Here is a 13,591-nt window from a genome sequence, read left to right as displayed (position 1 = left end):
GGCCTTTTTACTGTTTAATAATATACTTAATAATATAGTTTAATAATATACTTTAATAATATAGTTTAATAATATACTTTAATACTATAGTTTAATAATATAGTTTAATAATATAGTTTAATAATATAGTTTAATAATATACTTTAATAATATACTTTAATAATATACTTTAATAATATACTTTATTAATATAGTTTAATAATATAGTTTAATAATATAGTTTAATAATATACTTAATAATATAGTTTAATAATATACTTTAATAATATACTTTAATAATATACTTTATTAATATACTTTAATAATATAGTTTAATAATATACTTAATAATATAGTTTAATAATATACTTTAATAATATACTTTAATAATATAGTTTAATAATATACTGTAATAATATAGTTTAATAATATAGTTTAATAATATACTTAATAATATACTTTAATAATATAGTTTAATAATATACTTTAATAATATACTTTAATAATATACTTTATACTATAGTTTAATAATATAGTTTAATAATATAGTTTAATAATATAGTTTAATAATATAGTTTAATAATATACTTTAATAATATACTTTAATAATATACTTTAATAATATACTTAATAATATACTTTAATAATATACTTTAATAATATACTTTAATAATATAGTTTAATAATATACTTTAATAATATACTTTAATAATATACTTTAATAATATACTTTAATAATATACTTTAATAATATACTTTAATAATATACTTTAATAATATACTTTAATAATATACTTAATAATATACTTTAATAATATAGTTTAATAATATAGTTTAATAATATAGTTTAATAATATACTTTAATAATATACTTTAATAATATACTTTAATAATATACTTTAATAATATACTTTAATAATATACTTTAATAATATAGTTTAATAATATACTTTAATAATATACTTTAATAATATACTTTAATAATATAGTTTAATAATATACTTAATAATATACTTTAATAATATAGTTTAATAATATACTTAATAATATAGTTTAATAATATAGTTTAATAATATAGTTTAATAATATACTTTAATAATATACTTTAATAATATACTTTAATAATATAGTTGAATAATATAGTTTAATAATATACTTTAATAATATACTTTAATAATATAGTTTAATAATATACTTTAAAAATATACTTTAATAATATAGTTTAATAATATAGTTTAATAATATAGTTTAATAATATACTTAATAATATAGTTTAATAATATAGTTTAATACTATAGTTTAATAATATAGTTTAATAATATAGTTTAATAATATACTTAATAATATAGTTTAATAATATAGTTTAATAATATAGTTTAATAATATAGTTTAATAATATACTTTAAAAATATACTTTAATACTATACTTTAATAATATAGTTTAATAATATACTTAATAATATAGTTTAATAATATAGTTTAATACTATAGTTTAATAATATAGTTTAATAATATACTTAATAATATAGTTTAATAATATACTTTAATAATATAGTTTAATAATATACTTTAATACTATAGTTTAATAATATAGTTTAATAATATAGTTTAATAATATAGTTTAATAATATAGTTTAATAATATACTTTAATAATATACTTTATTAATATAGTTTAATAATATACTTTAATAATATAGTTTAATAATATACTTAACACATAGACTGCTACAGGTTCTAGCGGACCAAGGCTTACTGGTGCTGAAGGCTTAACATGGGCTTTTTGAGCTTTTTGGGGGGCCCACAGCGAGGGGCCTCTTATAGCGAGAATCACACCGCATAAATCAAAAGAAAGCCCAACTTGTCCACTAATTTAAAAAAAAAAAATTATGATTCTACCATCTTCCATTCTGGAGATATTGACCTTTTTCTAACACCTGCTTTTGCCTGCACGCTGCTCGTGAAAAAAAACAACAGAGATATGGAGGCCTGAAGTTGACAGACATTTCAGTTCAGTTTTTTTAGTTCAAAAGACCGATATAAAATTGAGCACAAATAATATCCTATACAAACCATATACCGAATGAAAGCCCTGAATGTCTACTTTTAGGAGGAAAACAGTACACATTGTACACATATACAGTTTTGACAGTAATTGGTCATTGAATTCAGCTTGTGCCCACCAGAGATAACTTCATAGAAGACATGGACCTGAACTGCTCAATATTCACAAAATAAGGCCTATAGCAACATATACATACTATATAGTATGAGTCATGTAAACCCATTTACAGTTTGGTCTGTGAACTTCTACTGTAATAATAAAAATCACACCCCTGTGAAGTGTGCGGTGCAACTCTGTTCTCTACGTATTCACTACAGCTCGCTACACGGATATACGGACTGAGTCATGTAAACCCATTTACAGTTTGGTCTGTGAACTTCTACTGTAATAATAAAAATCACACCCCTGTGAAGTGAGCGGTGCAACTCTGTTCTCTACGTATTCACTACAGCTCGCTACACGGATATACGGACTGAGTCATGTAAACCCATTTACAGTTTGGTCTGTGAACTTCTACTGTAATAATAAAAATCACACCCCTGTGAAGTGAGCGGTGAAACTCTGTCTTGTCCCATATTCTTTTCACTATGTACGGATTGAGGCAGAAAGTCATGTAAACCTTTTTACAGTTGTCTGTAAACTTCTACTGTAATAATAAAAATCACACCCCTGTGAAGTGAGCGGTGCAACTCTGTTCTCTACGTATTCACTACAGCTCGCTACACGGATATACGGACTGAGTCATGTAAACCCATTTACAGTTTGGTCTGTGAACTTCTACTGTAATAATAAAAATCACACCCCTGTGAAGTGAGCGGTGCAACTCTGTTCTCTACGTATTCACTACAGCTCGCTACACGGATATACGGACTGAGTCATGTAAACCCATTTTCAGTTTGGTCTGTGAACTTCTACTGTAATAATAAAAATCACACCCCTGTGAAGTGAGCGGTGAAACTCTGTCTTGTCCCATATTCTTTGCACTATGTACGGATTGAGGCAGAAAGTCATGTAAACCTTTTTACAGTTGTCTGTAAACTTCTACTGTAATAATAAAAATCACACCCCTGTGAAGTGAGCGGTGCAACTCTGTTCTCTACGTATTCACTACAGCTCGCTACACGGATATACGGACTGAGTCATGTAAACCCATTTACAGTTTGGTCTGTGAACTTCTACTGTAATAATAAAAATCACACCCCTGTGAAGTGAGCGGTGAAACTCTGTCTTGTCCCATATTCTTTGCACTATGTACGGATTGAGGCAGAAAGTCATGTAAACCTTTTTACAGTTGTCTGTAAACTTCTACTGTAATAATAAAAATCACACCCCTGTGAAGTGAGCGGTGCAACTCTGTTCACTATATACGGACTGAGGCAGAAAGTCATGTAAACCCATTTAGTTTGGTCTGTGAACTTCTACTGTAATAATAAAAATCACACCCATGTGAAGTGAGCGGTGCAACTCTGTTCACTATATACGGACTGAGGCAGAAAGTCATGTAAACCTTTTATTTGCAGTTTGGTATGTTTGGTACGTTTATTTTCTACTGTAATAATAAAAATCACACCCCTGTGAAGTGAGCGGTGCAACTCTGTTCTCTACGTATTCACTACAGCTCGCTACACGGATATACGGACTGAGTCATGTAAACCCATTTACAGTTTGGTCTGTGAACTTCTACTGTAATAATAAAAATCACACCCCTGTGAAGTGAGCGGTGAAACTCTGTCTTGTCCCATATTCTTTTCACTATGTACGGATTGAGGCAGAAAGTCATGTAAACCTTTTTACAGTTGTCTGTAAACTTCAATTACTGCTTCAGTTACTGCAATAATCGTACAAAATACACAAATACACAAAAAATACACAAAAATACACAAAAATACACAAATACACAAAATACACAATATAAAGTTCAGTCAAAATAAACATAAAAAACACAACAATATAAAGTTCAGTCAAAATAAACATAAAAAAACACAACAAAATTAAACCTTGTACAACCTACTGGTGTGGTACTTGTGGTAACAAGTACCACTATGCAGGGGCACCCCACAGGCTTTGCACATGAAGCTCGTCTCATGCCGCTGACCCGGAACGCTGCAAACCCGACACCGCCTTTGGGGTGTCTTTTTGCGGCTGCCTGGGGCTTTGGGGATTCTAATCAGCTCATGGTTTCTAAGCAGCCCTGACAGCCTGCTGTCAGGGTCTCTGCGTGGTGGCCTAGAGGATCCCCCCACTGCACCCACCCTCGCTGACCTTTGGGCTCTTGGGGCTCCCCCCCCCCCCCACTGCACCCAGCGGCTCTCCAGGGGCTTCCTCCCCCCCCACTGCACCCAGCGGCTCTCCAGGGGCTTCCTCCCCCCCCACTGCACCCAGCGGCTCTCCCATCTGCTCCCCCCCCTCTGCACCCACCTCCCCCTCTGCACCCACCTGAACCTCCCGCAAGTTGCCCCATTCCTTGATGATGCTGACCAGGAACGATAACAGAGTCTTTCTTTTGGGGGTGCCCCTTGTGGCGATTTTGAAGAGACAGAAAGCATTATACATAGCAATGCTGAACAAATACATGATAAACTTTTTAGTCCACTTGAATGTTCTGCGTGTAAACGGGTAATATGAGATCATCTGGTCTAATTTATCGACCCCGTTCATGTACTGGTTGTACGCTGCAATGGATTGAGGCTTTATGAGCTCTCGTCGGACCGCCCTCCCCTTTTCCCTCTCCAGGACCGTGACCATCTTGTTGTCATGTACAGTTGACAGAACCCTGACAATGTTTTTGTCCCGCCATGCAATTATCATTACATTATCTTTATGGCGCATTATCCGTTCTCCAGGTGCCAGCTGGCTGAGGGTAACATCTCTAATGGCAGGAGGTTCTCCCCGGTTTTTCCTTAGAGTCCCACAGACATGCGTTCCCAACCGTCTAAGATTATTGCACATTTTTACACTGTTATAATAATTGTCCATATACAATATGTAACCCTGATGTGCCAAGTCAGCCATCAGGTGTTCAACTGTCGGAATCAAGGGCGACTTTTGCCCTACATAGGGTTTAAGGCTATAGCAGTAACCTGTCTTGCTGTCACAAAGTATGTACGACTTCAGGCCATACTTGATCGGCTTAAGGGGGTTGTAAACCCTGAAGGCCAACCTACCTCTCCAGAGCATCATTCCCTCATCTATAGAGATGTTCTGTGCTGGTGTGAACATGTCCTTGAATTTGGCCAACAAGTAGTCCAACACTGGCCTCACCTTGTGCAGCCTGTCCGCCGGGTCCCCTGCCGCATTGTCTGAAAAATGAATCACTCTTAGCAGCAACTGGAACCGGTCACGGGCCATGGTCCGGTTGAAAAAGGGGGTTGAAAGAACCTCGTCGGTGCTCCAGTACAGCTCCAGGCGGGGCAACTTTATGATGCCGGTCAGAAAGTAGAGCGCCAGAAAGTTCTTGAGCTCCGTTAAGGTGACCTCTCTCCACCGCCACATTCTCGAGTGGACCTGCTCGACAGGGACCTACAATTTAAAATTGACATTTAGTATATAGATAAAAGGAAGGGGAAAGAAAAAAAAAAAAAAAAAAAAAAAAAAAAGGAAAGGTGTATATATATATAAAAAAAAATATATATATATATATCAAATTTCCAAAAAAAAAAAATCACACCATCGTGAAGTGAGTGGTGCCGGAATGCGGCCAGGCGGCCGGCCCGGTTCCGGCGAGCCGCCCCGTGTCCAAAATGGTTGAGAAATGACAGAGTTACCATGTGGCACAGACAAACCCAGGGACACACATAGCTGCCTATAGGAGTGGTTGAATCACTGCACCACTCAAAGAAAAAAAAAAAGTGTTGCTAAAAAAAACACAGCACTACCCCTCTCTCCGTTTCTGGCGCCCCTTACTGGTATAAATAAGTAACATACTTGCACCACTCAAAAAAAGTGGTGCTCGGTTTTCTAGTACCGTAAGTATACACTATAGAATGCCATGTCTACATAATATGCCATCTAAATTACATAATTTTACCTTATCATAAACCAACTTCGCATAGAGGTTGGTTTGGACCACGATGTCCGCCAGCAACTCATCTGTCAGGAAGAGCTGGAAGAACTCCCACGGGGCACTGTCTGCTGTCAGTGGATCATAGTGGGCACCCGGGTCGGCGGTGAAGGGGATGTGGTGGGGTTTCCAGCCAACATCAGACCACTCAGAGGCTGCCTCAGCTGGACGGTCACCAGCTACATTATAAACACATATACATGTACAAAATTACCATAAAATACATTTTTATTTGTGTAGTACTGTATACATTTGCTGCTATGCTCACACTTTTTTTACTCTGTAAACCTGTGATGTGACAATAAATCTGATTCTCAAAATAAGTCTCACCGAGCTCGCTGGCAACAGGCTCTGCAGAACTGGTTGATGGCCGTTCACCATCATCCAGAAACAGCGTGTCTGAAATGTAGATCAATTCAGGCATTTAGGTCCAAGCACATGTAGTTAGCCTTCATTTACTGTACTGTCATAAAGTAAAAGTACTGTCATAGTAAATTTACATTTATAATCAAATGTGGTGCATAGTAAACTAGGGTCACATGCAAAACTCACCCAAACCAGCAGCAGCATCATCAAAGGGTGATGGCCGGTCAATGTCATCTGCTGAAATGAAATCCCATATCAAAATATGTACATCAAATCAATTTTATCTAAGTGACTTAGTTACAATAAGCACAGATATAAAATGCAGATATTGTTAGCATGTTAGCCTGCATAGAATGTCAGTACAAGAGTACATGTGTTTGCATTGTGAAATTGAATTGACATTGTAATTGAATGTGGTGCGTAGTAAACTGGTATCACATGCTAAACTCACCCTGTCCGTGTGAAACGGCAGCAGCAGCCCTGGACAATGGCTGTGATAATGGGTCATCAGAATCAGATATGGCTGAAATAAAAATCACAGTAAAATATCAAAATATGTACATCATATCAATTCTATTGAAGAGACTTACAATAAGCACAGGTATCAAATGCAGATATTGTTAGCCTGAATATAATGTCACTACAATAGTACATGTGTTTGCATTGTGAAATTGAATTTACATTGTACTGGATGTAGTGTGTAGTAAACTATGATCACATTCTAAACTCACCCCATCCGTGTGGAACGGCAGCAGCACTTCTGGAAGGCTGGTGGTGGTCATCATCAGACAGGGCTGAAATTATATCACAGTAATATTATCAAAATGTGTACATGAAATCTATTGTATCTTATCGACTTAGTGTTATTATATGGCCTCAGCTGCCTGACCTGACTCAGTGACAACCTTTCTGCATAACCATATTGATAACCATGACATGAAAACAGAAAACTGTCAGGAAAAATGTCAGGCAGCTGAGGCCAATATAACACTAAGTCAATAAGGTACGGACAGAATGAGCAGGAACACGCATGCATATCATATAGTACATATATAGTGCTATAATCGAAGTGTTTGAATGAAAATGTAGAACATTTTGTTCTCATACCTCCATGGGGTGCCTGGGCAGACTCACCCATCTCCTCGTCTGAGTCTGAAAGCCACTTGTCTGAGTCTGACTCGTGGTCTGACATGCCTGAAAACATAATCAATATTACAATGTATTCACTTACTATGAGACCTAGCAGATCATGTCTGTCTGTCTGTCTGTCTGTGTGTGTCCCCTTTGTGCCCATATATGGAGCCGAGTGATTTGTGAATCACTCGGCTCCATATATGGGCACAAAAGGGGCCAGGTCCACATATACAGTAACAGCGGGACAGACACACAGACAGACAGATAGACATGTGTACGAGCTGCGTTCGCAGCTGAGACCCTGCAGATCATGTCTGTCTGTCTGTGTGTCTGTCCCGCTGTTACTGTATAGAAATAAATGATTTGGATTATGTAACATCTGCACGACAATATAAAAAAAATCATCCATGCATCCCATCCCATCCCACCAGCGGCAGTCTGAGATGGAGGGATGACTATGTCACTACAATAGTACATGCGTTTGCATTGTGAAAATGAATTTACATTGTACTGGATGTAGTGTGTAGTAAACTATGATCACATTCTAAACTATTGTTAGCTAAATACTGAATCGCGTTTTGTTACTGTACTTTCTAATCTACTGTGAGTGAATCCCTGAGACCCTGTTGCATCTGAATCAAATAATTATAAGACGAAAATATCTAATGTATTGTTAGCGTGCGTCTGTCTGTGTGTCTGTCCCGCTGTTACTGTATAGAAATAAATCATTTGCATTATGTAACATCTGCACGACATATAAAAAAATGCATCCCATTCATCCATCCCATCCCATCCCACCAGCGGCAGTCTGATTCTAAACTATTGTTAGCTTGAATATAATGTCACGCATGCTAGCATCCCATCCCATGATGGAGGGATGACTCGGCAGTCATCCCTCCATCATGGGATGGGATGCTAGCATGCGCATGTACTATTAGCATGCTAGCATCCAGTCATCCCTACATCACAATGATGGGATGCTAGCATGCGTGACATTATATTCAAGCTAACAATAGTTTAGAATCAGACTGCCGCTGGTGGGATGGGATGGGATGGATGAATGGGATGCATTTTTTTATATGTCGTGCAGATGTTACATAATGCAAATAATTTATTTCTATACAGTAACAGCGGGACAGACACACAGACAGACGCACGCTAACAATACATTAGATATTTTCGTCTTATAATTATTTGATTCAGATGCAACAGGGTCTCAGGGATTCACTCAGAAAGAGAAAGTACAGTAACAAAACGCGATTCAGTATTTAGCGATTCAGTATTTAGCTTAGCAGTAAACTAACGTGGCATACAACAATTGATAAAAAATAAAAACTAACGTGGCATAGGTCCACAGTAAAATTGTAAAATGGAGGTTCTTTCTTACCGCCTTCCTGGTCGTACTCGTCCAGGTCTTCCCTGGTGGGGCTCCAGTCGTCCTCAAAATCGACAACATCCTCCTCGTCCTCCTGATCACTTTCTCCCGGGGAGAGAGTGACGGGAGACGGCGGAGGAGCTACCGCAGCAGCCGCTGCAACGCGGGACGACCGACGTGGTGGTGGAAGGGGGACCGCCGCCGCCGGCACATCTGCCTCCAAAGGCTGCTGCAGGCTAGGGCCAGCCTGGGTGTCCTGCTCGAAACCAGAGGCCTCTGGTTCCGAGTCGGTCTCGTCCTCCACCTTGTTGGCCATAAGCCACTCGGCGATCGAGGGCTGACCGGGACCGGGACATGGGGGGCGCCTGCGTGGCATGTCGCAAAATGGCGACGGACAACGACTAGACGCGGGGAAAGGGTAAACGGGAGACACAGACAAACAGTTCACTAAACTAACACTACTACACTTCACTAGACTGACAAAACGAACAAAACACTGAACACTGAACACTGATCCCTAAATCCTACTATTACTACTAACTAAAAACAAAACCTAACTGGAAAAAACTAACTAACGTGGCCTATACTATGGACGTATGCTAAAGGACGTATACTACTCTAAACGGACGGACTACTAAACGGACAACTAAAGACTAAACGGACGGACTAAAGACTAAACTATACCTATATAATAATAAACTAATCTAATAATATATACTAAATGGACGACTATGTGATCTAAATGTACTAAACTAAATGGACGATTGCTCAAAAAACTCACTCAAACTGCACTGCTCAAAACCAAACCGATGTCAACGTGTCTCCACAAATACTACCTACTCCCACAAGGGGTGCAGGGCATCCTGCCCTTTTTATAACTTTCGGTCGGATGACGCCATCGGAGGGTTGTAGATCCGATCGGTGCTGCTTTTTTTGCTGTCCGGGCGCAAATATAGTTGAACTATAGTAATCAATAAAAAAACGTTTTTTGGACCATAAAACGTATAAAAACGTTATGCGCTTCTTGCGCTTGGCTATAATAAAACGTTTAAAAACGCTTTCAGCATTCTATGAGTTAATAATATAGTTTAATAATATACTTTAATAATATACTTTAATAATATACTTTAATAATATACTTTATTAATATACTTTAATAATATAGTTTAATAATATACTTAATAATATAGTTTAATAATATACTTTAATAATATACTTTAATAATATACTTTAATAATATACTTTAATAATATACTTTAATAATATAGTTTAATAATATACTTAATAATATAGTTTAATAATATACTTTAATAATATACTTTAATAATATACTTTAATAATATACTTTATACTATAGTTTAATAATATAGTTTAATAATATAGTTTAATAATATAGTTTAATAATATAGTTTAATAATATAGTTTAATAATATACTTTAATAATATACTTAACAATATACTTTAATAATATACTTTAATAATATACTTTAATAATATAGTTTAATAATATACTTGAATAATATAGTTTAATAATATAGTTTAATAATATACTTTAATAATATAGTTTAATAATATAGTTTAATAATATACTTTAATAATATACTTTAATAATATACTTAATAATATACTTTAATAATTTAGTTTAATAATATAGTTTAATAATATAGTTTAATAATATACTTTAATAATATACTTAAATAATATACTTTAATAATATACTTTAATAATATACTTAATAATATACTTTAATAATATAGTTTAATAATATACTTAATAATATACTTTAATAATATAGTTTAATAATATAGTTTAATAATATAGTTTAATAATATAGTTTAATAATATACTTTAATAATATACTTTAATAATATACTTTAATAATATAGTTGAATAATATAGTTTAATAATATACTTTAATAATATACTTTAATATTATAGTTTAATAATATACTTAATAATATAGTTTAATAATATACTTAATAATATACTTAATAATATAGTTTAATAATATACTTTAATAATATACTTTAATAATATACTTTAATAATATACTTTATTAATATACTTTAATAATATACTTTAATAATATACTTTAATAATATACTTTAATATACTTAATAATATACTTAATAATATAGTTTAATAATATAGTTTAATAATATAGTTTAATAATATACTTAATAATATACTTTAATAATATAGTTTTATAATATACTTTAATAATATATTTTAATAATATACTTTAATAATATACTTGAATAATATACTTTAATAATATACTTTAATAATATACTTTAATAATATACTTTAATAATATACTTTAATAATATAGTTGAATAATATACTTTAATAATATACTTTAATAATATACTTTAATAATATACTTTAATAATATACTTTATACTATAGTTTAATAATATACTTTAATAATATACTTTAATAATATACTTTAATAATATACTTTATACTATAGTTTAATAATATAGTTTAATAATATAGTTTAATAATATAGTTTAATAATATACTTTAATAATATAGTTTAATAATATACTTTAATAATATAGTATAATAATATACTTAATAATATAGTTTAATAATATACTTTAATAATATAGTTTATTAATATAGTTTAATAATATACTTAATAATATACTTTAATAATATACTTTAATAATATACTTTAATAATATAGTTTATTAATATACTTTATTAATATACTTTAATAATATAGTTTAATAATATACTTAATAATATAGTTTAATAATATACTTTAATAATATAGTTTAATAATATAGTTTAATAATATAGTTTAATAATATACTTAATAATATAGTTTAATAATATACTTTAATAATATACTTTAATAATATAGTTTAATAATATACTTTAAACCCTAACCCTAACCCTAACCCTAACCCTATACTTTAATAATATACTTTAATAATATACTTTAATAATATAGTTTATTAATATAGTTTATTAATATACTTTATTAATATAGTTTATTAATATACTTTATTAATATACTTTAATAATATAGTTTAATAATATACTTAATAATATAGTTTAATAATTTAGTTTAATAATATAGTTTAATAATATAGTTTAATAATATAGTTTAATAATATACTTAATAATATACTTTAATAATATAGTTTAATAATATACTTTAATAATATACTTGAATAATATACTTTAATACTATACTTTAATAATATAGTTAATAATATACTTTAATAATATACTTTAATAATATACTTAATAATATACTTAATAATATAGTTTAATAATATACTTTAATAATATACTTAATAATATAGTTGAATAATATCCTTTAATAATATCCTTTAATAATATACTTTAATAATATACTTAATAATATACTTTAATAATATACTTTAATAATATACTTAATAATATACTTTAATAATATACTTTAATAATATACTTTAATAATATACTTTAATAATATAGTTTAATAATATACTTTAATAATATAGTTTAATAATATACTTAATAATATAGTTTAATAATATACTTTAATAATATACTTAATAATATACTTAATAATATAGTTTAATAATATACTTAATAATATAGTTTAATAATATAGTTTAATACTATAGTTTAATAATATACTTTAATAATATACTTTAATAATATAGTTGAATAATATAGTTTAATAATATACTTTAATAATATAGTTTAATAATATAGTTTAATAATATACTTAAAATATAGTTTAATAATATAGTTTAATAATATACTTAATAATATAGTTTAATAATATAGTTTAATAATATAGTTTAATAATATACTTTAAAAATATACTTTAATAATATAGTTTAATAATATAGTTTAATAATATAGTTTAATAATATACTTAATAATATAGTTTAATAATATACTTTAATAATATAGTTTAATAATATACTTTAATAATATACTTTAATAATATAGTTTAATAATATACTTTAATAATATACTTTAATAATATACTTTAATAATATACTTTAATACTATAGTTTAATAATATACTTTAATAATATACTTTAATAATATACTTTAATAATATACTTTAATACTATAGTTTAATAATATAGTTTAATAATATACTTTAATAATATAGTTTAATAATATACTTGAATAATATACTTTAATAATATACTTTAATAATATAGTTGAATAATATACTTTAATAATATACTTTAATAATATACTTAATAATATACTTAATAATATAGTTTAATAATATACTTTAATAATATACTTTAATAATATACTTTAATAATATAGTTTAATAATATACTTTAATAATATACTTAATAATATACTTTAATAATATAGTTTAATAATATAGTTTAATAATATAGTTTAATAATATACTTAATAATATACTTAATAATATACTTAATAATATACTTTAATAATATACTTGAATAATATACTTTAATAATATACTTTAATAATATAGTTGAATAATATACTTTAATAATATACTTTAATAATATACTTTAATAATATACTTTAATAATATAGTTTAATAATATACTTTAATACTATAGTTTAATAATATACTTTAATAATATACTTTAATAATATAGTTGAATAATA

General features: G+C 29.9%; 1 protein-coding gene across 1 annotated transcript in view; it reads right to left on the bottom strand.

Moving 5' to 3' along the window:
- The window catches only part of LOC308312097 (uncharacterized protein), a gene marked incomplete at its 5' end in the record, with an annotated part of 43,825 nt that extends 39,038 nt beyond the window's left edge, over positions 1-4,787 (bottom strand). The window contains 2 exons of the mRNA XM_080794497.1: positions 4,054-4,268; positions 4,594-4,787. Of these exons, the coding sequence (XP_080650623.1) occupies positions 4,054-4,268; positions 4,594-4,787 (409 nt within the window). The remainder of the gene's footprint in view (positions 1-4,053; positions 4,269-4,593) is intronic.
- Between the last annotated feature and the right edge of the window lie 8,804 nt (positions 4,788-13,591).

Source organism: Protomyctophum bolini (assembly GCF_963924005.1).
Source record: "Protomyctophum bolini genome assembly, contig: SCAFFOLD_251, whole genome shotgun sequence".
In the NCBI taxonomy this organism is placed as follows: Eukaryota; Metazoa; Chordata; class Actinopteri; order Myctophiformes; family Myctophidae; genus Protomyctophum; species Protomyctophum bolini.
Note: the sequence above shows the minus strand (reverse complement) of the source record. Positions and strands in the feature narration are given on the sequence as shown.